The sequence below is a fragment of the Histoplasma capsulatum genome, genomic scaffold (genome assembly GCF_000149585.1).
Source record: "Histoplasma capsulatum NAm1 scaffold_7 genomic scaffold, whole genome shotgun sequence".
In the NCBI taxonomy this organism is placed as follows: Eukaryota; Fungi; Ascomycota; class Eurotiomycetes; order Onygenales; family Ajellomycetaceae; genus Histoplasma; species Histoplasma mississippiense.
The window spans coordinates 1,230,266-1,256,463 of NW_001813976.1; the positions used below are offsets into that span (position 1 = coordinate 1,230,266).

Here is a 26,198-nt window from a genome sequence, read left to right on the forward strand (position 1 = left end):
ACATTTCACTTGGGGAAATACTCGCATCGTTATCGGTGAAAAAGGAGACCCTCTCACTAAGTGGCATTCGTCTATCGTATGGACGAAGGCTTTGATCCGAGACCAGTACAAATAGCGGCAGTGCGTAGTCAACGTTGGGATGATTACGCGCTTGCCAACAACCTCCCAGGTCGTCGTGGAAATTCTCCTTCCGGGCAGGAAAAGTTTTACCAGCCAGTTTATGCTGATGACGCGGCCATGGAGATGGATGATATGCACTCGACTTATTCCTCAGTGAAGCCGGCATCAACGATCCTTACCGGCTTTCCTGCCCAAGGACCTCATGGACCGTATATGACTCCACACTCCCCAAGTCCTTTTGGCGGCAATATCCCCGGTAACAGAAGTTCGCACTTGTCATCGTTCTCACGGTACACGGATCAGCCCCTTGGCGGCCGTAGTCAAAGTTACTTGTCGATGGGCAATCTTAGCAGCTACCATGAAAACCCAGCAAGCGCAAGCCGCCTAAGCGGGCTTGGACCGATGACAAGCGAAACTCATCTCGGAGTACCTCAACGGCAAAGCATGCCTAGCCCACTGGGTATGCCTCGGCCAATGAGCACTGTGGTGGACTTCAGATCTGCACAAGGTCTAGGGCCAGATAAGGCAACTATTACGGAGGCTATTCAGAACTGCCTGTCTGAAGTGGACTTGGACACGGTAACCAAAAAACAAGGTACGTTTTATTAATTATGTCACTTTACCCTCCGGTCTTTCCATTCGCATTCGTAATCTAATGAGTTGTGGCTATAGTCCGTGCTCTCGTCGAACAACGATTGCAAACGACATTGACTGGCGAAAAGAAAGCATTCTTAGATCGCCAGATCGACACTGAACTTGCCAACATGTAAAATCAGGATAACCGTCTCCAATTGTTGCCAAAATTCTCTTCTTAAGGCTGAAAAAGAATTGCGGTCCAGCCACCGTAATGTTACGACTTTTCTCTTTGATTCATTTTGTTCCTGTCATCATCTCTTTATTTGCTTGGTTTTTTAAGTATTTTTCTGTTTACCGTTTTGTTTCCATTTCTTTCTTGTTCTTTTTGTTTTAAGTTTTGTAATCTGCCTGGGTGCTAACTGTTTCCTTTTTTGTCCTGTTTGTTTTATTGCTTTGCTGGGTATATGTAACTTTTGGGAAGCACGAATGTTCAAGGGGCCAAAAACACATCATCTATTCATCCTCGATCCTACATATCCATACATACTAATAATATATTTTGTAATAATTACATACATTGTCAATACTGGTTACTTGCTTCACCTCTTTTGCTTCTAATTAGTTATATTCTGTGTACTCTGAATCCTGTTGCTCTCCGTCCTGTCTTGTTTGTCCGTTTCTTTTCTCTACTTTGTTCTTCATTTTATACTCTGTGCAGTTTGAACTAGCAGGATAAGAAATCAAAAAAATTTCTTTTCTTTTCTTAAAGTTTAATTCACAAACCGTGTGTTCCATCAGTATGTCCACTGATTCTATTGTGTCTTATCATTCTTAGCAATGATATCTGAGGAGTATATCTAGACCTGACCTTCTAAAATAGGCAATCAGGTAAAAGGCACCATTTCGAAAATGGTGGTTTGGTGGATATGATGACAGCGGTAATCATAGCCTCAAGAGTTCATCGTCCAGATTTTCTTTATAGAACAACCTACATGTTTACAGAGTCATCTATCTCACTATTTAATGAGTATCAGGAGTCTCTACTGGGAATGGGAAACCCAGGGGAGCCCATCTACAAACCATATCCAGCTCTGACATCCAATCGTAAGTACAGTACAGTCACACAGCGATCAAACCAGAACCACCTACATGACCATTCCAGACAAGGTGTTGTGATGTGAAAGGTTTATTTACAGCTATGTGTTCCGACGAGTTATGCATCCTACAGAGTTCTATTTTCGGTACGTTGTAGCTGAGAGATCGGGTTTAAGCAATCGCAGAATGATAACTCAGAATGCTTTGACTGTGGAATATTTCGATCAGGGTTGTAGGATCTTGTTCTGGCGTGCACAGCCGCTGGCTCTGCCGTGCTGACATGGTACAGAATAGGTAGGCCCTTTATATACCCATGGATGCGCTTATAAAATAACAACCAGCCAAGGCTGCCCAGCACCGTAAGTGGTTGCGGGTACCAGGGGGCCATATTTATTTCAGTTACCAAGAACGATCTCGCTACGCTTTTACGCACAGTAGGCATTGGGCTTCTCGGGTTTGTTGACTCGGAACGCCTCGAATGCCAACAACAGCATCGTTGTGACTCGCGAAATTGAAGGTTATGGGGATGGTTCATATTCCCCCACGTCGTAAATAAAAACTGGTTAGGAATTTAAGCTACGGGCGGACTTATGTAGCACGGGACGCATCTCCAAGGCAGCCTCCAGGGGTGACTTTGATCTGCCATCGAATAAGCGGCTCAAGGAGAAAGGGCGCAGGGGGCTCGGTGGGAACAAGGCTCGGGGGGCTCCCTTGACAGATCATGGTGTGGCCGGTCTTTTTGAGTCTGACGCTCGATACAAGTGCGTAAGTGCCTTGGTGTTATGTGGATCCCCCCTTTAGCAGAACACCATTCTCTCCCGCGAGGATCTCCGCGTTGAGTTGATTTCTGGGCAACACTCCGCTGAAAAGTGGCAATAGGCAATGTTTTTTCTTTCTTTTTCTTGGACATTGCATTTGACCTGTCGCGACTTTTCGCGGCCATGTTGTTGGATATTAGTTATAAATAGCCACACCAGGGGCTCAGCGAGATGAAGCACTGTCACAGGTTTGCAAGGGATGAATGCACTTGAGATTGGCGATAGTCCCAAAAGGGTAAGATGAGGTTGGGATTAGAACCGTGTCAGTTAGTTATCCTTAACCCGATGACAGAAGTCCCACGATGGATCAGGCAGAATTTGCATCATGAAAATAATGGATTTGATTCTTCAAAAACAGCGCTAGATCTATATGCATTTCGGAAAATGTGTGGTATCGTACATGAGAAAATGAAACGTTTGTAAGGGCAAAACGAGAGCATGGCCCAAGGGAAGTAAATTAAACAGAAGATACTAAAGAAAAGGGCTCGGTTATTTCCAGCGTTTAACATTAATATGCAAGCATTCTGCGGCTTCTCCTGGAATGGCATAGTTTTGGGTTCTTGGTCTTTGGCTTTTTGGGCTTTGGGTTTTTGGGCTTTGGGTCTTTGGGCTTTGGGTCTTTGGGCTTTGGGTCCTTCTTGATGGATTTTCTGCCGTTGTAAAGCAGTTTAGTGGTAGTGCCCTTGGGGGTACCTTTGGCGGAGTCCCGAGCTATACTTTTCATGCGGTCACACACAGAGCCGCCACTGATGTTCTCAAGAGACATAAGATAAGCAGCCACTCCGGCGGCGTGGGGAGATGCCATCGACGTTCCAGAGTAGCTGGCGATTTTGCCTCCCGGAACAGTGGATATAATATCCTCACCGGGTGCGAAGAGGTCGACTTTGGAGGTAGAGTGTTTGAGTCAGTACCAGAGGAAAAATAGAGGATAAAAATCATATTACGTTGCAAACTTACTACCACTGCCAAAGTTGGAGAATTTGGCCATCTTGTCTTTGTCGTCAGTAGCGCCAATAGTGCAAACAGTTGACTCAGAGGCAGGCGAGTAATTCGACGCATCCCGCTAGAGAGCCTGTCAGCAGGAGATCCCTTGAAAGGAGTCCATCCATAGGGAAGAGAGAAATGGAGCTTACATGTTCGTTACCAGCGCTCACAGAAACGAAGATACCTGCACGGACAACCGCGGCAACAGCCTCATTGTCTGCGCGTGAGAAGCCCTGTCCAAGGCTAAGGTTCATGACAGACTTCTTAGGGTCACCATGCTCTTGAACATGGCTGGCAGCCCACTTCACACCCTTCAAAACGGCTGTGGATGATCCCACTCCGTCGCAGTTAAGCACTTTGACGCCGACAAGCTTAATCCTTTTAGAAACACCGTAGGTAGTGCTGCCAATGGTGCCCGCAACGTGAGTTCCGTGGCCGCTGCAATCTTCATCTTGCGAGTCGAGAGTGTTCGTACCCCAGGTCGCGCGATCACCGAACTCGGGGTGCTTCGCGTCAATACCGCTGTCGATAATATAAGCGGTGATGCCTTCGCCAGCACTCGAGTCATAGATATAGTCCTTGACACCAGGCTCGGTGGCAGAGATGCGGCCAAGGCCCCAGGACGGTGCGTTTTTCTCAACAACGAACTGGTGCATTTGTACAACCTTGTCTTGTTCGATGTAGGCAACCTGGGAAGTTAATCATCAGTCAGTGGTTTGAAGACGTAAATATCTGTAATGTTTGGAATTTTGGGGATTGCCCATACATCTTCGTCATCGGAAATCTGTTTTATAGTGTCATCGCCAAAGACACCGGAGTATGCTCTGAATTGGTCGTCGAAGTTGAAGTGGTCCCTGAGACCGCCATTACTGACCCCAGAATCAGCAGCTACCAGCTTTGAAGAAACCCAACTCCGGTGAGTCTCGAATTTTTCGTCTGTTGTGTTCGGTTTCATTACGACAATATATTGATTGGGAATAAGTTGGCCGTCAGTGCCTGCTTCAAGAAATGGTGCCGCATCGGTGGTGGTGGATAGCACCACCAGGGCGAGAGGTAGAAATGTGTCGAAGAGATGCATTGGAAAACAAAACAAAAACCGAGTATTTTATCAAAATATATAAATATATAAGGAAGGTTGCATATGGCTTTTGTCATCTGTTGTGTTGAATGATAACTCGATGAACATAGGGGCATGGCTGGATCTTATATAAAGATTTATTTTTTGTTTTATTTTTTTATGTCTAGCACTAAGGGAGGACTGGGTCTGAGAATCCCTGCCCACTTAACTCCCCAAATCGAGAACTAGAGAAAGTGAAATGAACGTTATTGTCGCTGGTGTTGTATTACTGCTCGGTCGAGGATCAGAGCCGGAGAATATCATGCAGCGATGTCGTCGTGCCCGAAACCCAGCTAGAAGCGGAAACAAAAACAGTAGTTTCATTAGAAAAGCGATCCATTGCTGAACCTGCAGCACAACCATGAGCCTGTTTACTTCTCAGTGGGAGTGTCTATTATTAACTCCAGGACGAGCTGTCATGCAGAGAAGAAGCAGCGGACGTGCTAGGATCAACGGCGAAGACACTAGCCGGGGGAAAATAATAAAATCGTCTGCTGAGTTCCATATATAGCTTTAGAGTTGGATCAGCGAATGAGAGCAAAGATTCCCTAGAGCTTACATACTAATGACATCGTCTAGTTAACTAAGGCCCGAGGAAGCAGGGAGTTTAGCGTCAGGGGTAAGGCATTGGGCGAGGGTCACTGGGCAGTCACGGCTTGGGCTGTCCCAACCTTCAGTATAGCTGTCGTCCATGTAATCTGTACTGCATAAGGTACGAGGACAGCACGTCCTGATACTCTTCCATTAAGGCTGCTGTGGAATGACTGTTCGCCGATGTATGTAGTCTGCATACCAGACCGTAACTTATAGTTTCCCTGCTCACTGGCGGCATACTTGTATGTTCCTTTTGGCAGCACGTATTCACCTTCCATCGTTCTCCATCGTAATTTCTGTACTCTTTCGTCAGCACCTAGCCAAAGAGTAACAGGGCAGGATGTCTGTGTGGAAGTTTTGCAAGGTTGGAGCAGCTAATACCTAGGATGTCGCCCAGCGACCCTTTAATTCGCCAGGGATCGTTTCTAATCTCCGCAGATTCAGCGCCTGACAAGGAGGCTTGACTGATCTCCACAAGCTCCTCTCTCTTGTCAGACACATATCTCGTCCTCTCAATTGAAATAAATAAATAAATAAATAAATAAATAACCAAAAATAATAATAAAATTAAAATAATAATAATAATAAATAAAAAATAAAAAAATAAAAAATAAAAATGGGCTGTACGGAAGGCTGGAACATAAATTCATTCCCCTAGAGATTCATGCAGGTAAATGCCCTCCAAATCATCGGGATCATTGGGGCAAGGGGTGCAAGGTCAGTATAGCCAGGGTTGGGTGCAGGGGGCCCACACTGTTCGATAGATAGCCCTGGTTTCAACGCTCAATCAAGCATGACAATGACAATCCATCGGGGGGGCAGAGCTCGAGCCCTGCTTGCTCCTTTCATAGTACCTTTACGCAGGAACAATCTCCCTCCTCCGGCCAAATCTTTCCAGCCTCTTTAGAAGGCCAGATTAGACAGCCGACACCTCCGTACAGAAGTACTTGTTATCAACAGAGGCGGCCGCAGCATCAAAAATAGCAAAACTGGGCTCTCCATCCTTGAGCGAGCACGAGACTTGAATCCTGTAGAGAAGCTGTATCTAGCTCTTTCTTTCTTTGTTTGTTTTTTTTTTTTTTTTCTCTGTTTTTCCCCAGTCATTTATCCCAGTCAGAGAGGCGAGGACGGAATGAACATAACACCGGTCGGTGATATTTTTAAGAATGTTATCGGACTGTTATCGAATCTTTCAATCGGGGACGGGACGGGGCTGTCGTTGCTTTTCAACGTCATTGTTGTCAGCATGTCCCAAAGCGGCAAAGCCTAGCCCTAACTCGCCGACGCCAATCCAACCTCCAGTTTGGAAGCTCAGGAGCATACAATGATCCCATTCTTCTTCGTTTTCCTTCTTCCTCCTTTTTCAAAAGAAAAAAAAAAAAAATGAATCGCGATTTAGGTCGATTAAAAATGAGAACATAACTTGAAGCAATCTGCTAACAATACTACGCTGTACGGAGCTACTGATACAGAGATAGACACCCGGACTGGTAACGAACGGAAAAAATATCACCGAACACAGCCTGTGGGGGGCCCAGCCTACCTATCTATTAGACCACTAACTAGTGGCAAAAGAGCTCAATCACCACCAGCGCCGTGGTGGTATATAGAGGGTACGAATCACCCAATCCAATCCCCCCAACACTACGGAGTACGCTGCGTATCTACCTATGGGCCGTGCTTCCACTGGGATGGGCTGTCGCGGGTGGTAAATCAGCAGGATGTTGGTCGGTGTCTCAGGAAAGGGCCGAGCGTCCGTGATCGTTAACTACCACGTAGTCAAAGGGCTATGTGTGCAAGCCACAGCTAACTCCCCGGTCAGATCATAAGCACGCGAGAGGAGCTTCCCTGGCCCTGAAATCTTATTAATGAGCAAGTTATGCAAGCTGGCAGCAGAATTGCCAAAATCCGTCTCTTTTGAATCGCAGCAAATAATGAACAATGATGATACTGGTGATGTGAACGGAGGGCCACTCGAAGTATTGAGAGGAAAAGAAAAAAAAGCCAACGTACGCAGCATATACTTCATTGCCTTTTTCTTTCTTGCTTGCTTTCTATTAAGCTTACTGTGTAAACATAACTTCCCTAATATCATTTTACAGTCCATCCACAGCATTCTTTTATCTGTGCGTAAACTAATTGATAGAAGAAAACCTCTGCCTCTCCTACCCATACATCCCTTTCTAACCCACAGTTTCGGTTTTGATTTATTTATTTTTGCCTCTTTCCTTCATGCTTCTTCATTTTCAAACCCACCGAAGAAAAATAAAAGGGAATTTCGTTGAAGGATAATACCAACAATACAACAATACAAAGACGAAACCGGCGCCGCCAGCTCCCTGATCCACACAACCCCTTCATAAGTGGAGTAACCCAAAGTCCCAGTGCAGGTACTCGGATTGAAACATTCATGATTTTCCCGTTTAAAATGCGTCTTAGTCTTTCGGACTTTGCCATGCCATATATGCATGGATTGGGACGGGAAAGCCGCAACTCAGAAGTGATTTTTGTGTGTTGAGTTTGTGCTATTCACCATGGATCCTGCCGTAGAAGCTGTTGCATGGATCATTGGTTGTTTCGAGACTCGCTCCTGCTGCTTGCACAGTACATCCGGGATGATATGTAAAAATGATAAAAAACAGGGAAAAGTGGACATATCTTATATCGAGATATGAGATAAACCAAACGACCAGGGTGCAATCCGCGAAACTTCTCTAATTTTTTTTTTCTTTTTTTTTTTTTTTTTAGCAAGGCCTCAACACATTGTGCAAAACAAAGGTTTGTTTTGCACCTACCTCCACATACCTTCAGAACGCACCCACTCCGCGAACTCGCTTGATCGCCCCCACAAACCCCTTTATCCAACTGAACCTTCCGGGGTTGATTCCAATCGCGCCTTCCGCCATGCCTCCCGTCACTGGATCATGCCAACATCCATCTTGCGGGCTAACTGCGCCGTATATAGCCGTGTTTTGGTTTCTGCGGATGCCTTCAAGCCAAGTTTGGCACACCTCCGCAGAATCAAGGAGGACATTCGTTTCTTGAGAGTGGAAAATCGACTGTGTATCAAGATTTGCATTCCCTAGAATACTGCGTTGTTAACAACAAACAAAACCGGATTGATGACGCTTCGCATTTCATAGTTCTCACCTTGAATCGCGACGTGCCGGTCGATTATCATCAGTTTTATATGACAGCTCCGTTTTTTGAACTTATTATGAATAGGTCTCGTTTGATCCTTCGCCACATAGTTGTATATCTGGAGCCGTGATTTTTCCTTTTCGGATTTGAGCGAGTTGTATAGGCGATTTGATATCATCTCGTTGATGCCATTTTGGAAGGGAAGAAGCTGTCCTGAATCGTTGTATCCTAAGGTAAGATAGCAGGTCACCACAACCCCTCGACGAACAGCATTAAGGATGGGTTCTAGCAAGCATTCTGCATTCAAATTTGGGGTTTGAATGAAAATGGACTTTTGAGCGTTGCGGATAGCTGAAAGGAATGCCACGTTTTGAGGTGTGTAAAGACTCGAATGATTCAAGGCTGGCTCCTGAAGTTAGCTGCGAGAAAAAAGTCTCTTCACTTCATAGTTCAAACCTACCAGACCATGGCTCTCGACATACCAGCGCCATTGGGAATGGATTATGGGGTGCATGCAGGATGTAAGGTGTCATTTCATCCTGGTCAGACCACTCAGGGGGCATCGCCTCTCACATCAGGGCGTTTAATAACATCTACATTGGGTAAGCGAGGTAAATAAACAAACCATATACATGGCCATATATATATACGTACTCAAGTAGCGAGTGACGCTTTCGACTTTATTCTCTGAATTTCGGGGCCTGAGGCATGCCTGGATACATGCGGCTTCCGACTCAATATCGGGCTGATATTCTTCGCGGTCGCAACCAAGCTCGTTCCGCTTTTCTATTTCCTTCGATCGAATACTTTAAGACAACAGCCACCAATGTGTTAAACCCGGCAAGATAACAAGCAATTAGAGGATGAGATCAAATGGCCGTACCTTTCTTGTGGGACGGTATACACCCCTTTCTCGAAGGATTTTCGCGCAGCAGGATTAGCAAAAGTGGGCGGTTGTCCCAACGCCGCTGGCGAATTAACCATGGGAAGCATCGGTCTCAACTTGGCATTCCATTGGATAATGGCCATATCGTAGATAGAATCGACGATAGGGCCTTCCAGTCGAACCATCATTTCCAAATTATCGTTGTCCTAAAACAAGTTTAGAAAAAAAAGATATATGTATCAGAAGCGAGCTGAGTTAACGCCTGCTACATCAATATTGGAAGAAAGAAACAAAACAAATGCACCCGTATCACCATTGGCTAACCTGAATGTTGCTGCTTTGAAGCAGTGCTACCTTCCGATCCACTACCATGAATTTTGAATGGAATGTCCCCAGAATGGGCTGATGGTAATTCATCACCTCGAGCTTAAGGTTTGGAATATGTTCTGGAGGAGGCATTTGCACACGGACATCGGTGGCGGCTTGGGGATAAACGAGCTGGCGACTGTTGATGATCTATCTCCGTTGTTAAGCGTCACAAAGTGTTTTAGCAGCAATGCAATACGGGATTTAATCACTTCAGCTTTACCTGTTTCAAGTGTGCGCGATCATACATTATCTTAACAACCACTTTGGTGGTACCCCGTCTACCAGCACGAACGGAGAGCTCCTTGAGAGCGTCCGTGATGATTGTCGAGCAACGGGATGAAACCCAGAAATTTGTAGCCAGGAACACCTCTTGTTCCGCTCGAACTATACAGTTTGCCATATGGCGACAGACATCTGGAGTCGGAGCAATGATAGTCAAAGGCACAACGCCAGAGCTCCCTAGCAATGCCGGGGAAGCACACCCGGCCATCGGGTTGCGGTCAAGAGTACAGAGCACATCGTGGTATATCTGGTACGCAGATTGCAGAGTTAGAACATTCCTGTTAGAAGGGGGGGGAAAACTCCACTAATAATAATAATAATAATAATAATAATAATAATAATAATAATAATAATAATAATAATAATAACAATTCGACCAAAAAAATTGAATTGATCTTCCACGGTTGTCCATACTTGAAGGAAAAGATCGCTGGGCCTCTTGGCGCCCCATTTCCCGCACAGATATGCCTGCTGCAGGTCAAGCTGTCCAATTCCCCTGTGCCTTTCGTCGCGCTGGCATCTCCCGCACAGACCATTGCGGGGCTTGAATAGCCGGTGGACAGCATCACGAGGGGTGGTTTCAGGGTCATCGGCAAGTTCCGAAGTCACATTCGAACCGTCCCGGCAAAGCTCGTACGTCCACTCAGAGAACATGTCGTCGCAGGACCAGTGCACACTGGTAGGACGTGCCAGCAGCAGTGCAAAGACAAGGGAGCAGAAGCTTAAGAGAGCAGCGAACCCCGCCACCGAGAGGCTTACCAACCCGACCTGGAGCTGGAACAATCCCCAAGGAAAGGAAGAGAAAGGAGAGAGAGGAGAGAAAGGAAACGAGAGATACATTCTCAGCGGCATCAACGGTTGGGGTGGAGGGAAGGTGCGGAAGAGAGGGAGGTTGCGGGAAGTGACTGGTACAGCATCTCGCGCCGGTTCACTCTCTCCGAAATACCAAACCCCGGGAAACAGGTATTCTCAAGGGAGCTTAGAGGCATTGAATGAATCGCCCGATGTTCATATCAAGTTCTGATGGTTAGTTGACGTTGGAGTTGGACGAGTTGGATATACTTACTTAGTTGAATGCTCAACGTCATTCTTTGTAAGCGGTCACTATAAACAGCTCCAGCCACTGCGGACACCAGCCACAGCATCAAGAATCCACCGCGGCGACTGTCGGCGGCCTCTGGTTGGGTCGTTGGGCCGAGGTCTCCACCAGCCTCACCGCCCTAGGCTAGGAACCGCCTAGCGCTCCCCCGCGTTCCCGGCACCGGCTGTAGCAGTCGCTGACTCAGCGCCATCTCCTCTCGATCCAAGCTTCTTCATCTTCTTCTTCATCATCTTCTTCTTCTTCATCTTCTTCTTCTTCTTTCCTCTTCATCTTGCTGTGTTCACCTCGCCTCTTCTCTCTCCTCCTTTCTCTTCGATCGTATATACATATATATACATTGCTTTGGTCATCCACCCCGTTCTGCCGGGGCGTCTGCTAGGGCGCGTCTGTTATCTAGTAGGATAGAGCTTTGCTGGTGGTCGCCGCTGTAAAAGCAGCACGACATATATATATATATATATATATATAAAAATGTGAAAACCTTTCCTGCATATGTCCGGGCGTGATGTCTTTGCCATGCTGATGTTGTACCATTGTCATGTTTTCCAAACAGAGTGTACACTGCCGTCTTCTGCCGTCCTCGACGCGCTCTGGCGAAGGTTGGTTTTCCAGCCATTCAACCACCCCCCCCCCCCCCCCCCCCTCAATTTGCATATCTTTTGATACTGGTGTTTTATTAACCATTCCCTACAGGCCGGGGTCACCCACGTCTTCGTCAATCTAGGCTCGGACCATCCCTCGATCTTGGAAGCCATTGTCAAGGGCCAGAATGAGAAAAGAGGCCAATTTCCCAGTATCATGACATGTCCCAATGAGGTAAGGTTGTTTTGAAACAGCTTCATCTTCTTCCTCTATGCGCGGCTATCGTCGGGGCATGCAAACTCTTTTGCAAAAAAAGAAAAGAAAAAAGTCTTATCTTCGCTTGCCTCAAATAACGAATGGACTGCTGATGCCCGCGCTTGAGTTCAGATGGTGGCATTGTCCATGGCTGATGGGTACGCTCGCCTTACCGGAAAGCCCCAGTGCGTCATCGTCCATGTCGACGTGGGCACTCAGGGGCTGGGTGCCGCTGTCCACAATGCTTCCTGTGGCCGTGCGCCGGTCTTGATTTTTGCCGGCCTCTCTCCGTTTACGCTAGAGGGCGAGATGCGGGGCTCGCGCACGGAGTATATCCATTGGATCCAGGATGTCCCGGACCAAAAGCAAATCGTGTCTCAATACTGTCGATATTCCGGAGAGTTCAAGACCGGTAGGAATGTCAAGCAGATCGTCAATAGGGCCCTGCAGTTTGCGACCAGCAGTCCCCAGGGACCTGTTTATCTGGTCGGGGCTAGAGAGGTCCTGGAGGAGGAAATCGAGCCATACACCATCAACCGAGATACGTGGAAACCCGTTGCTCCCGCTGCGCTCCCTCAAGACGCGGTCGCCCTGATCGCCGAGCTCTTGGTATCCGCCAAGCAGCCGCTGGTGATTACAGCCTACTGCGGACGAGTTGCGTCTGCCGTGACCGAGCTTGTCCGTCTCGCAGATACCGTGCATGGCCTCCAGGTTATCGATACGGGCGGAAGTGACATGTGCTTCCCAGCCGATCACCCCGCATCCCTCGGCCTTCGATTCGGAGTGCACGAGAAAATCCCCACCGCGGACGTCATCCTCGTCATCGACTGCGATGTGCCTTGGATCCCTAGCCTCTGCAAGCCTTCGGAATCCGCGAAGATCTTCCATATCGATATCGACCCCTTGAAGCAGCAAATGCCTGTCTTCTATCTCCCCGCCCAGGCTACCTACCGTGCTGACTGCACCACCGCCCTGCGTCAGCTTAACCACCACATCTCCAGCAACGACTCCCTCCTCAAAACCCTGACAACCTCGGAATACACCTCCCGCCGCGCCGCCATCGAAGCCGCCCACAAGCAACGACTGCAAGCTCTGGCCGCACAAGCCGCAACACCAACCGGCGGTCCCACCGCTCCCTTAAACGCAGCCTACCTCATCTCTCAAATCCGCGCCGCCTGCCCAGCCGACACCATCTGGTGCATCGAAGCCGTGACACTCACCGGCTTCGTCGCCGACCACCTGAAAGTCACGCTGCCGAACTCCTGGGTAAACTGCGGCGGCGGGGGGCTCGGCTGGTCCGGCGGCGCCGCCCTGGGCCTCAAGTTGGCCTCCGACGACCAGCACGGCGGACGGGGCCGGGGCAAATTCGTCTGCCAGATCGTCGGCGACGGCACGTATCTCTTCAGCGTGCCCGGCTCCGTGTACTGGATTGCGCGCCGGTACAGCATCCCCGTGCTCACTGTCGTGCTGAACAATAAGGGATGGAATGCGCCGAAGCGTAGCATGCTGCTGGTCCATCCCGACGGGGACGCGTCGAGAGCGACGAACGAGGAGCTGAATATCTCGTTTGCGCCTACACCGGATTATGCGGGCATTGCAAAGGCGGCGGCCGGGGGGGAGCTATGGGCTGGGTGTGCGGCATCGGTGCAGGAGTTGGCGGATTTGCTGCCCAAGGCTGTCGAGAGTGTCAAGGCTGGGAAGGCCGCGGTGTTGGAGGCGCAGTTGGAGGGGAGGGAGGGGAAATATGTCGCTGAGAAGAAGTGAGCAGGCGCGGTTGGTACGTATATATACTATTTTGAGAAGGCGGGGCAGGCCGTGGATAGAGGTAGGTGCAGTGGCCATTTACTTTTTATCTTTTACTTTTACTTTTATTTATTTTATTATTTATTTCCTTTTTGAGTTGCTGTATCCGCATCCCTTTCGTTATTCCACCACACAACCAACCTCCTCCCTCCACCCACCCGTCAGAAGATATCTAGAAACCCGAAAACCCAACAGAATCGAGTGAACGTGCCATGCTTGCGCCCCTAGTGTATTGTATATATATACGTCCAAAGCACGGCTTGCACGGCTTACACGGCCCTTAACTATAGATCGAACATTATAACACCGCCGATTTTTTTTATTTTTTTTTTTTTTTCCTTGGCTTTTCCCTCCATGGTTTGCAACGCCCTGGACACAAGGGAGAGCCACCAGACAATTCTTCCCAAGATCCACAATCTATATCTATATCTATATCTATATCTATATCTATATCTATATCCAACCCCATCGGGGCCCTTCCTTGTAGGCTGCGTTTGATAATAATCCTCACCTCGGGGATGTTGCCGATTACACCAGCCATCCCCGCTCCCCCGCAAATACAAATACAATATATTCAAACATTAGCCATTAATTCGCATTGAGTAGGTAAAGAAGAGAAGAACAGAGGGGAATTTTATGGAATTGCGTGCGTAATGCAGGGAAGGAAGGCAATATGTATTCCCTGCGATTCTTGAGGTGTATTCCCGAAAGAGACGTATAAAAAGCAGAGAGGGAGAGAGAGAGAGAGAAGAAAAGGAAAGAAGACGCCGCGACACAAACCAGCGCAGAGGGTGCAGAGGTCCCTGGCGGCTTCATCCTACCCAAAAAAAAAAAAAAAAAAAAAAAAAAAATCGAAAAGCAAGGCATAAATAAATAAATAAATAACATCGTCATCACTAACGTCAACCCTCACCCCTTGCCCAGTTCTTCAACCTGATCACAGGGCTGGCGGCGGCAGCGGCAGCAGCAGCGGCAGTGGGTGGTTTCGGCAGGGGTTTCGACTTCAGGACCGGGGGGCTGGACTGCCACGCTCGTGTGCCTATGTGTATCTTGCCGGCCTCGGCTTCGAAGTATCGTGCTCGTCGTTTATTACCCGGTTGCTGCTTGTGTATGTGTAAAGTGGGGAGTGGTTAGTGTGTGGATGCTTTTGTATATATATATATATATATCTATATCTATATAAACAAAGTATGGATGCGGGAATTGTTGGGTAGGTCGATGGACAACAACAAGAGCAACAAAACGTACCAGGCAACTAGAGGCCCGAAGCGGTGTTGAATGGGCTAGATGCTGTTTCGTGGGCTGAGCGAGCTCCGCTTCGTTGGAAAGCTATATGGATGATTGATAGATTATTAGTGCTGATGGATCATTATTTTACTGTCCAGTTTCTTTCCATATGCCTTACTTTATTGGTGTTATTTTGTGGTTGGTATGTAACTGATATTGGTTTCTGGATCTGTTAAAAGTATGTCGACGTCAGATAATTAATTCTAGGAGGCCGCAGAAGAGCGAATTCGGATCAGTTGATATGGCGAAAGCCGCGACTGAAAAAAAAAAAAAAAAAAAAAGGTCCATTGGGAGAAAATGTCAATAAGATCAAAATGAATTCCTCACGTTTGTGATATATTTGTCATTATCGTCATTTCGCCATTGGGTTGTTCTCTTCGGAAAATTAATTGCTGTCAGCTATGCACAAAGCTAGATTTTTTCTCCGCGCTCGATTTTCCTTAATCTAGATTCATCCAATTGCTGGCGGGAGAGAGAGAGGTGCAGCTCTAATACGCACTGTTGTCAAAGACCCGCTTCCGACCGGTTTCCGTTTTATCCGTATGGACCGCGCCCGTGCTCTCCCACTGAAGAATGCAGACTCTATAGATTCGGAATACTTGGGAGCATTGATAACATGGATCTCGTCCGCCGGTATTCGCCGAGCTGATATATGTCCCCAGATTCCCTAAAAGCAAGCAAAAAATGAAGGTGTGTTTCTATTAGCAGCGTTGAACAGATATTGTTTCTATCTTTTGTCTTATTCTTTAGGGATTCTCGGGGATAATTTCTGGGCCAGCGGCATACCACATCCGGTGAATCATAAACAGGTAGCGATTGTCGAGTGCATTCCTTAAAACAATCAGCCAATGTACCAGCGATAGAAGTACGGGAATGATACGTTTGGGGAGTGGTGAGTTCTAACCTCCACCATTAATTCGGAATAATAGGCTCGTTCCGGCGGTTGTATTATTGGCTATCAAGATTTCAGATAATATTAGCTAGATTGGAACCTCAATATATAGAGGAGAAAAAGTCTTACCATATTCGGGTGTTGAAGGGGAGACCGTACCTGATAATTTCCACTTTGCCGAGGCCATTTTGTGCGTCCCTATTGCCCAATCATCCAGTTATATATATTGATGCACCAAGGAGCCGAAAATTTCAACACCGGGTTCTGGTTCTTACCACAGCCTTTCCATCCTTCTCAGAAACGTGTTTCCTTCCACATTTCCCGCGCAGCCAAGTTTGAAGCACATCCAATGATGCTACTCCATTCTATACCAGACCCTATTAGTTAGGAATATCTACGGGGTTGGAATCGGGGATAAATCAAATGAGTCAATATATCGGGGTCAAAACTTACACTTAGCATCGAAGTATTCATGTCAGGTATCGTTCCACCCTGTTTCAAAACCATGCATATATGCCTTGACCGCAATCTGCCGTAAATTGCTAAAATTCCCCCAACTAGCCCTACAGCGAGGTATACAGTTCCAAATAATGGATTTTTTATTGATGTCGACGGCATGGCATGCCTTGGAAGCAGGGCAGTAATAGCCAAACCTCCAACCCGAGCCATTGTCGCTATCAGCACGATGACTGTGACAAACACACCATGCGTGTACAGGCAAAAGGGCGAAGCCATGAAAAAGTACAACATCGTTGTCGGCAGCCACGCTTGAAGGTGTGTCAAACTTGAACACATCAAAATAATTCCGATGCATATGCCGATCGCGAAGACAAACAACGCTCCGCCTAAAAGGATATTTCGTATTGGGCATGTTTTGGTATATGAGGCACCGACAATCCAGATACCAATCAGAGAAACTTGAAGGCTCGGGAACGCCCACAGAGCTGTGTTGAATGTCGAATCCGATGGCTCGATGTAAAATTTGGATATCGTCAGAACAGTAGCGGTGATGGTTAAGGAATCCGTGATAACAATCCTTATAACCTCTGTGTCAGTCATGCCTTGAATACGCGATTCATCTCGGCCACCAAAATAGTAGAGTTTTGGCCAGCGGGCGCGATTGGCTGTATGGTATATCGTAAAAGCTCCTGCGATAGAAGGCATGTAAATTCGCACACATTCCCAGGTAATCGCATCGACATAAGCACGGAACCCTCGTTTCCATATCAGAGGGATGTCCCAGATCCACCAAAAGATGTTGATAGAGATAACAGTGGTTAAGAAACTGCCCCAATGTAGGGATTCGGAGAAGTTATACATCGGAAGGTGGGAACTGGATATCGGGTGCACTTTAGTCGCCGAATACTTATAAAGGTTTGTTCGATGCCATTTGAAATGTTGATATTCCGTCCACAAGAAACGCGACGGGAAATTCCGACAAACGTATCTTGTGATTAACAGCCTTTCATCGAAAATTATCGTTAGGGATCGACTTGACGCGCTCTTTGAGAGATGACGTTAAGTCGGATATCCACTCAAATGCCGGCTATTTATTCCATGCTGTTGGCTCTAGGATTGACATACGAGAAGGTCTGTATCCTCGAAAAGAACAAAATATAACGAAGAAGAAAAGGGAATCATGTGTGTAGATGGGAGTCTGAGTAATTCCCTCGAGCCAGGATCACGGGTACTCGTGATCAACTAAATATTTGCGTTATGGTGATTCTGTGCAGCTTGACGAGCCGCAGATTTCAAACCCCATGTCACCAGGGTTAGCTATGTGGCTGCCTCCGTGCATGGCGGGCCGACTGGGCAAAGTACCCTTTACGCCTATCAGGAGTTTGGAACTAGATGTCTATCTGCAGGGAGTTCTAAGGATAAGATGATTTTCTGGAGTCGACATCATCGGCAAATACAGCGTGGTAGAGTTTATATACCATACTCAAATATACCTGTCATTTTTAAGAGTATGAATGGTAGCATACCACTCTCAAGTAAGGAGCAATTGAAGGAAGTATCCATCCAAGAAAGGAGATATCATCATTTAGGGGAATCTGAAGCTGTCTAGAATCCCCTGGCGGCACTCTCTGTTCTCTACACTGTATCACAATTGGATTAGCGATGTTACAGATCATCCATAGTAAATCTAGTACCAGCACAAGCGCGAGATGTCGAGTAACAAAGAGTACTCTGTACAAAAAGCAAAAACAAGAAAGCGAAAGAAGGCATAGGAAGGACATAGTTACCAGGAAAGTTTAATTTTGCGGCCACACAAAGGCCAAGTGTCGCTGAAGACCTCGATAATAGCACGCTCTATTGAAGTGGCTTTTTGGTGTTGCTATCATTTGTGCTGCATTTCGACACACGAATATGATTGGAGGGAATTTGATCGACATGATAGACCGAGTTGGGTGGCACAGTACGGGGTACTGTACACACCAACAGGTCCTGTGAGCTCAACATTGTAACACAAACCTCAAACTCTTGATAATGCCCGATTTGCAGGCAAAGAGTAATGATTGGAAATGGTATCTTGCAATCCCAAAAACAAGTTGAGAGCGCCTACAATCGGTCGTCATCGCCCATGTGCTCTTTTATTCTGTTTGTTCTCCGAGTCGAACAATGCCCTCAGATCACCCATCATACAATAGTGGAAACTTTCTGTGCAACCCCTTTTTTGAGGCATACAGGCGGATGGTCTGTAGATCTCACGGCACTATTCCCCAAGCGGAGTTTGTCATGTTATGCGCGGGGACAAAGCTTGTTCAACCTCAACAGTGGACAACAGTTGGGAACGTGACACGCCGTAAATTTCACGGCCTTTATCCTCGTTAATCAGAATATCCATGTAGATTATTCAACAAAACGCCGAAAATGCCGAGAGGAGAAAGGGATCAGTTTCCTTGAGACATGGTGAAAAGCTGCATTATTTTACGTTCTTTGGTTGTGTGAGCCATATTTGAGTGGTTTCAGGAATGTCGTATTTAGATTAAGTCGTCAAAATGTTAACACAAAATCAATCGGTGGTATTGTACTGCGTATGCTGGTCTTTCAAATACCGACACCGATTCCTGCCCGGGAGCTAACAAATAGTCCGCTGTTGGTCGCGCTTATGGAAACATGGACAAGCGAAGAAAGAGTTTTAGAGACTCACTCCAATAACCCCATCTCTTTGTAATGTTATCCGAAAACAAACCGTTTCCAGTTTTCGCCAAGGATCTGAGTACCTTGTTCCAGATCCCATTCACGGATCGTACATACCCGACGCACAATGGCTTCCATCAAGTCATCCATTCTCTCTCCAGCGCAGTGAAGATCGCTCTCGACCAGAATTCTATCATCAGGAAGGGCGCTGATCACTTCGGCGACCTTTTTCGAAGAATCATTTGCAAAATTAATGACGTTAGAGAATGAAAAATATATATCAGCTGGGTTGGATTTCCGGAGGAATTGGTTCAGCGCGTCTGGAGGCCCAGAGTACGAATGCATGCATATCCGTGGTGGAAAAGGATATGACACAGGGCTTGACGGTCTATTTTTATCTTCAGCCTGTTCATGATCGCTAAGGTCGTTGGCTTTGTCTACAGTTGGCCTTCTCCTGCGTTGTCGATTAGAGACGTGTTTCTTCTCATGGCCGGACCATAGCTCCTGGAGTAGGTCGAAAATAGCACCATGTGCTTGGACGCTATGAACAGAGACAGGCCGTTGCATTTCCCCCGCGAGCTGCAATTGGGCTCTGAGAATTGCCTTCTGATGGGTTAAGGTGACGCGATGAGGAGACAATGTTCTTCCTTCCCGCGTGCCTGGTGTGAGGCTGGTGTCTCTGCCTTTGTCAATCTCGTGAGGAAACCCAGCATTTGGGATGCGAAATGAACGGTCTAGGCCGATCTCTCCGACAAGGGCGTGAGGATGCATCTCCAGCCGAGCTTTCGTTTCAGAGATCAATTGCGACAAGGGAAATGGTTGCGGAAGAGCACGCAGCAGGTTTTCATCCTTGACTGGGGGAGTCAAAACATGCTTGTAATGATGTTCTTTGGAGACAATGGTGTCGTTGCATATTTCTGTGTTGGCATCATTGATAATCTGATGAGAAAACCAGGGATGCCATCCGAAGCAGGGAAGAACTCTTAGCTTTGGGTCACCAGAGCCTTGGACTGGAGGATATCGCGACGCAGACTGAGCAACCAGCTCTTGATCTTGTGCACGAGTTGCCATGATCGTCAAAGTAGCTGTCTTCATCTGAGCAATATCATCAATCGACGCCATCGTGTCCGTTGGATGACAATGGGCATCATAAACGCCTAAATGCCAAGGAAAGGGAGTATCCATTGACTTTCGCACCCGGATGAAGACGCGGCACTACCGCCAAACACTTGATCCTTTCTCCCGCGGTTTCAAAGACCAGAATTAACCAGATACTCAGCACCAACTATTATCTAGATACAAACAAATGTTGCGTTGGAAGAGGTTGAAGTGCAGTTCGGGTTATGTCAGCCGCCAAGCCGTCCGCAATCTTATTAATCAGCCAAGCTGGCCGAAGCTCTTGATTCGCTCTTGCAACGTCTTCTCTTTCTCCATCGACATTCATTATAGACCCAAGCGTTTTATATCTCAAAAAATTATTATATTCCTATGCCGTGATGGACCGACACGGAGCCCTTTGCTCTTCCGGCGCCCTCATTGCAGGGCCAGTGCTGTTTCTCCTCCCCATCTAGCTTCAAATGGATGACATCACCCATCCCTTCTTCCACTTCGCACATCACAATGCTGGGCATCTACATAACCAACCTAATAATCCTCCCCATAGCTCTCCTGATAATCATCCCGCTCGCCTTCACTGCAACAATTACCATCTCTATAGCTTTCGCAACCCTCTTCCTGCGCCTCTGTCTCGTCTACCTCGATTTTTTCACTGCCCTCGCCAGAGCATATTTCCACACCCTGCCAAGCCCACCCCGCTCGACAGCCACTGGTGCATACCCCGGCAGCCCCCATTTTCACACCGTCCATGACCTTACCCACCGCCGCAGCTCATCCCAACCAGGCACGTACTCACCAACTGAAAACTTGACGTTCCGAGGCCGTATCTACCACCGCAATTCACATTTCCTGCTGCGGAAGGGCTCAACCCCGCCCGAGAGGAAGAGAAGACTCAGAATACAAAATTCACAGGGCAATCCTCCACAGATGTGCCCATTAGCACGCAAACACAGTCTTCCAACACCTGTATCGCTGGGGACCTTTGTGAGTAAGGGGGACCTGGGGGACGATTTTGAGCCGATCAATGGCCTCTTTCAAGCACCCGCAGGCGTTGCTGCGAGGCCACAGATAACCCCGCCCTTATCGGACGAAACCGGTGATGATGGTGGACATGGGAATTGCGATGATGGTGGTAGTTTTGATGACGATGACGATGACGATGACGATGACACTGCCGTTGCTGATATCCTCGACTATTGACCGGTAAAGAAAGAAGCCCCTGCGAAGCATTGTTTGGTACTGCGCGATCCAGAAGAGGAAATTTATCCTACAGCCAGTGCCAGTGCCAGGTTTTCAGCAGAGACCCTCCGATTCAATTCAATAAGATGGAATACTGACTTAGTCGTATGATATATATATGTATACACAAGAACTTGAGAGCCAAAAGTTCCTTTCCCCCCCGCGCCCAAAAAAACAAAATCGCGCACACACAAAAAATAAAAGCCATCCTTCCATCCGCATTTCCATTCCATTTACCATCCCCCAATGATCCATTAATGACCTATTAGGTTAGCGCCACAAGACGACATGATATGGAAAGAGAGTATGAGTATTTTTGACTTCCTCTGGTTCTTTCTTTCTTTCTTTCTTTCTTTTTTTTTTTTTTTCCTTTACCAAAAGTTGCCAGTGACAGGAAACACACGGCGTTCGTTTTCGTTTTCTTCTGATCAAGTGGGGGAATCCGTGTACAGTACATACATAAATCTGGGAGTCTTATGATATCTATTATACATATATGGAACGGCAGGAGGGGATGTGTTGTTTCTGTTTCTGTTTCTTTTTTTTTTATTTTTTTTTTAATACTGAGAAAAATGCGTGTATTGTCCTCATCATTAACGAGAATGAATCATGCCCTATCTCAACAAAAAATAGGAAAATGAGAAAGCCAAAAAAAAAATAAAAAATGAAAAATAAAGAGAAATGCCAAATACCAAATCCCTCTATCCTAGATAAAATGGGAATTAAAAAAATAATATAAAAAAAATCCAACATATTCCTTCCAGCGCTTAAGAACGCCCATCCACTCAACCCAAAATCAACTACCCTACAATAATAAATAACCCGCGAAAAAAAAAAAAAAAAACACACACAACTCCATTCCCCCTTTCCCCCTTCATCGCATCCTCACATCCTACTCTCCATTCTGCCCCCTCCCTTCTGCCTTCCCCGCCCGGTGAACCCCCCTCATTTCCTCCAACATAACCTCATTAAACTCCTCCCACCCATCCAGATACAAATGGTGTCCCGCATTCTTAATGATAACCACCTTCGCAGAACCTTGATCCGCTGCGCGCTCCTCGGGGCTAGCGTCACGCAGGATCCGCGCTTTTTCTTCCTCAATGCGTGCTTTCGCCGCGTAGCCACCCGCGACATCCATCCAGTCGTGCTCGCCGTACATTAGGACGATGGGGATTCCTTGTTCGCGGCGCGGGGGTGAGGGTTGGGAGGTGGGGGTGGATGTGGATGTGGAGGAGGATGCGGAAGATGATTGTGGTGCTGGTGTTGGTGCATCCGTCGTTGAGTTTAGCGAAGTTTCCGGTGGAGGTGTCGAGGTCGTCACATCTTGTTTGCCAGCACACCATTTTTGCGTCTGTGTCTGTGTCTCTGTTTGTGCCTGCGCAGCAGCAGCGTTAACATCAATATCGACATCATCAGGCCTTAGCACCTGTCTCCCCACGGCATGGATGCGTCTAATCAACGGATTCCGCGCAAAGGCGCCAGGCGCTAGTATATACGCCAGGGCATATTCGCCGCTGCCGCGCATGCGGAAGAGGGAGTATGCGTAGTCGTGAAGTGCCTGGGATTCGGCGGGCGGCAGATGCGAGAAGCGGCGCGACGTCCAGGCAGAAATAAGGCGAGGCCCGAGGGGACCAGACCAGCGCACAAGACTGAAAGGAGAAACGTTGGAGTCCCAGAGGTATTTCACCCATTTGGGCAGGGGCCGGCGAGGGGGTGTAGCTTCACTGCTGACCCCATTGTTGTTGTTGTTGTTGTTGTCTGGTGCGGGCTTAGTGATGCTCTTCTGGCCCTGACCGGATTCGTTGGCGACAGTGGAAGCGGATGGTTCGGGCATTTCAGCACTAACGGCGAAGGGGTCCTCGGGGATTCCGACAGGGGACGCAAGGATGAGCTTGTTGAGGCGCCCGGGGTATTTGAGGGCGTATGACACGGCTATATACCCGCCTAGACTATGGCCAAGAAGAGTGAACTTGTCGAGCCTGCGCTTTATTCGCCACTCTTCCAAAGCATCGATGAACCAGTCTTCAGCTTCGCTGATGGCCTTCTGACGCTCCTTTGAGTGGATTTTAAAAGGTGGCCGTGTACTTCGACCCATCCCCAGCATGTCGAGGGCATATAAGTGCCAGCCCTTGGCACGGCTGAGAGCATCAAAGTTCTTGTAGAAGAAACCTAGACCAGCGCCGTATCCGTGAAGAATGACAAGGTTCTGCTCGGTTTTCTCGCCGACGCGCTCGATGGAGAATTCATTCAGGGCGCGGTTCTTCCCGCTCAGCTCGACCATGGTGGAGCGCCATATGCGGGGACCATGGGGATCATCGACGGATTTGGTGGAAATCTGGAAAGCCTGGCTGGGGTCCGCTTCGGTGAGGCTGTCCGTAGATTGATTCGGAGTCACAGCATCTTTCCCGGTCTGCTTGTGGGTGGGTGGGTGTTGGAGGTAAGGGATGAAAGAGAGGACTTTGTGTTCAGCGGTGGCAGCGGGGATACTTGCCCACTACAGGTCAAATAAATATAAATTGTCAGTGCCAGTAGGATCGAATGAAGGGCCAGAAAGCATGGTGGCCTACCCATTGGCTGAATCCTTCCTTGTAGCTCAAAGGGAAAAGCCGGCCAGTAATTCTATCAGGCAATTTACCCTGCGGCGGCTCCGGCGTCTTAAAGGCGGCACCTAGGTCCTCGGAAGATCCTGAGGCAGTGGAAGTTGCAGTCGCCATTGACGGATAGAACCGTAGGGAAGAAGAAGAAGAAGAAGAAGAAGAAGAAGAAGAAGAAGAAGGAACCGAAGACGAGGCCGAGGCAAGGGAAGACTCGAAATGCGCCTGGAACTGGAACGGCAGAGCGGGAATATTCAGCGGCGCCGGCGAGAGAAACGAGCCAGAAGGAACGAGGGAATGCGAGAGCGTCAACGAGAGGGCAGAGGCCAGGTCAATTGCAGGCCTGTGTCTGGCCAGGTGCAGGAGGGGATTGGCGGAGAGGCGTGTTGAGGAATACACTTTGGAACGCAGCAGGGGAGTGACAGAGAAAAGCTGCCACTCCGAAACATGGGGACGGGAGGCGAGGAAAGGGGCGTGTGGGCGATATCTTATAGAGAGATGGAACTATTATAAATAACGACTTTGAGGCGAGAAGGGATTGAGGCGGAGTTTGCGCAGAAAAAAAAGACCGACGGCCAGCTGCGAGACAGCCACGGAACCCGGCGGCGAAGGCAGCAGGATTATTTAACGACGTCAGGCAGGACGGGGCAGAAGCAGCTAGGAAATAGATAGGATAGGATAGGATAGGATAAATGGTGAAGCATCAGCACTGGTCTCGGGCCGCAGGGCGAAGGTTAGACCGACCAGATCGTGCGAGAGGTTTCCCCCGAATATATATATATATATAGTTATATATATATATATATATATATACAGAGAAGAAGATATCTGCAGACTGCGGGCCTCTGAATAAATATACTATTGACTCAATACTGCGGATTGAATCCTTGACCACAGCCAGCACACATCCTTATTTATCCCATGTAGATAGATATTTAATTGGGGATATTATATTTATGTCAGAGGCCGTGAGGAGCTGGTGATCGCGGACCCGCCATTGGAAGCGATTGTATTTAACTAAATAATTAATTGAATCCGTCGATATGAAGATGCGCATGCGGAGGACAGCCGGTGGGAATACAAATAAATATCTATCTAAATAGCATATTTATCTGGTTCTTCTCTCGCTCTCCTGCGTCCGTGTATTTATTTATTTAGAATCCCCCATCCACGTCTTCTGATGCTGAAATCTCGCCCGTTGTCATGTGTCCAGCCAACGACGTCAAAGCCATCAACTCAATCTTTCTCTCTGGCTCTACAGCTTCAATATCTACGCTGTGCTCCTGGAGAACCACCGACGTCGCTGCCCCCGTTGCTCGATTCCTGTCCGCCGTAATACCTAATACCATCATCGATCGCTAGCTATGCATCCCCACTCGTCTAAATATTAATCCATAACCCCAGCTAAATATGTCATCCCGCCTCGACCAAGTTATCAAGGGCGCTCCAAGCACCGCCGCCCTGTCCCTGTCCCCGACCAGCACCCCATCCCCGCCTCTTGAATCCCAATACCACTTTCAGCAGCAGCAGCAGCAGCAGCAGCAGCAGCAGCAGCAGCAACAAGGGCAGCAACAAGGGCATCCGACGTCCCAAGAAGATCCTCCCAGCCCTCTCACCGTTGCTCCTGACCCCCTCTCCACCCTGCCCTCCTCGCCGCCGCAAATCTACCTAAATCTGCTCATCCTCGAAACCTCCCTGCGCTCCCAATACCTCGCTCTCCGTGCCCGCCGGCAGCAAAACACCTTCTTCATCCTCCTCCTCGCCCTCTGGATCGCCTATTTCTCCTACGCGCTCTTCCTGCGCCCTCGCGAAGATGGCCGCGGAGTCGGCGGCTCCGTCTACTGGGTGGTCGAGATGGCCGAGAAAGTGGCATTGATGGGCGGTGTGGTGACTGGCGTGCTGATATGGGGGACAGGGCAGTGGGAAAGGGGCGTGCGGTGGCCGCGACGCTGGCTAGGCGTTGCCAACCGCGGACTAAGAGGCATGAATACTAAGATTGTGGTGTTGAGGGGCCCCTGGTGGAAAGAGGCGTGGTCGTATCTGGCTTTTCTATTCCCGTTCCCCTACGAGGTGTTTTTCCCGTCGACGTTTCACTACGTGGAGTCTACGGCGGGTCTTTCTTCTTCTTCTTCTTCTGGCAATGGTGGTGGTGGTGAGTGGTGGTGAGAAAGGGCGCAAATCCCGTCTCTACGACGACGGCGG

At 48.1% G+C, this 26,198-nt stretch overlaps 8 protein-coding genes across 8 annotated transcripts in view; 3 read left to right on the forward strand and 5 right to left on the reverse strand.

Moving 5' to 3' along the window:
• HCAG_06002 (hypothetical protein) overlaps window positions 1–890 on the forward strand; it is a gene marked incomplete at both ends in the record, with an annotated part of 5,468 nt that extends 4,578 nt beyond the window's left edge. The window contains 2 exons of the mRNA XM_001538347.1: window positions 116–715; window positions 793–890. Coding sequence (XP_001538397.1) covers window positions 116–715; window positions 793–890 — 698 coding nt within the window. The remainder of the gene's footprint in view (window positions 1–115; window positions 716–792) is intronic.
• Window positions 891–3,117: 2,227 nt separating this feature from the next.
• Window positions 3,118–4,548, reverse strand: HCAG_06003 (proteinase T precursor; the record flags this gene model as incomplete). Its single annotated transcript, XM_001538348.1, has 4 exons — window positions 3,118–3,491; window positions 3,567–3,672; window positions 3,743–4,282; window positions 4,360–4,548. 4 exons carry the CDS (start codon window positions 4,546–4,548, stop codon window positions 3,118–3,120), a joined length of 1,209 nt encoding a protein of 402 aa, XP_001538398.1.
• A 3,563-nt stretch (window positions 4,549–8,111) lies between these two features.
• On the reverse strand, window positions 8,112–10,636 carry HCAG_06004 (predicted protein; the record flags this gene model as incomplete). The annotated part of the gene is made up of 7 exons (XM_001538349.1): window positions 8,112–8,386; window positions 8,455–8,847; window positions 9,100–9,251; window positions 9,329–9,537; window positions 9,656–9,836; window positions 9,946–10,229; window positions 10,397–10,636. 7 exons carry the CDS (start codon window positions 10,634–10,636, stop codon window positions 8,112–8,114), a joined length of 1,734 nt encoding a protein of 577 aa, XP_001538399.1.
• Window positions 10,637–11,622: 986 nt separating this feature from the next.
• HCAG_06005 (conserved hypothetical protein) lies at window positions 11,623–13,685 on the forward strand (the record flags this gene model as incomplete). The annotated part of the gene is made up of 3 exons (XM_001538350.1): window positions 11,623–11,640; window positions 11,778–11,900; window positions 12,054–13,685. 3 exons carry the CDS (start codon window positions 11,623–11,625, stop codon window positions 13,683–13,685), a joined length of 1,773 nt encoding a protein of 590 aa, XP_001538400.1.
• Window positions 13,686–14,626: 941 nt separating this feature from the next.
• HCAG_06006 (predicted protein) lies at window positions 14,627–17,862 on the reverse strand (the record flags this gene model as incomplete). Its single annotated transcript, XM_001538351.1, has 8 exons — window positions 14,627–14,824; window positions 14,973–15,053; window positions 15,130–15,180; window positions 15,511–15,678; window positions 15,916–15,966; window positions 16,179–16,268; window positions 16,357–17,365; window positions 17,846–17,862. The coding sequence occupies 8 exons, from the start codon at window positions 17,860–17,862 to the stop codon at window positions 14,627–14,629; spliced, it is 1,665 nt and encodes a 554-aa protein (XP_001538401.1).
• A 935-nt stretch (window positions 17,863–18,797) lies between these two features.
• HCAG_06007 (conserved hypothetical protein) lies at window positions 18,798–20,169 on the reverse strand (the record flags this gene model as incomplete). The annotated part of the gene is made up of 2 exons (XM_001538352.1): window positions 18,798–18,824; window positions 19,165–20,169. The coding sequence occupies 2 exons, from the start codon at window positions 20,167–20,169 to the stop codon at window positions 18,798–18,800; spliced, it is 1,032 nt and encodes a 343-aa protein (XP_001538402.1).
• Window positions 20,170–22,294: 2,125 nt separating this feature from the next.
• Window positions 22,295–24,116, reverse strand: HCAG_06008 (conserved hypothetical protein; the record flags this gene model as incomplete). Its single annotated transcript, XM_001538353.1, has 2 exons — window positions 22,295–23,896; window positions 23,970–24,116. The coding sequence occupies 2 exons, from the start codon at window positions 24,114–24,116 to the stop codon at window positions 22,295–22,297; spliced, it is 1,749 nt and encodes a 582-aa protein (XP_001538403.1).
• Window positions 24,117–25,406: 1,290 nt separating this feature from the next.
• Window positions 25,407–26,198, forward strand: part of HCAG_06009 (predicted protein) — a gene marked incomplete at both ends in the record, with an annotated part of 1,205 nt that continues 413 nt past the window's right edge. The window contains one exon of the mRNA XM_001538354.1: window positions 25,407–26,148. Coding sequence (XP_001538404.1) covers window positions 25,407–26,148 — 742 coding nt within the window. The remainder of the gene's footprint in view (window positions 26,149–26,198) is intronic.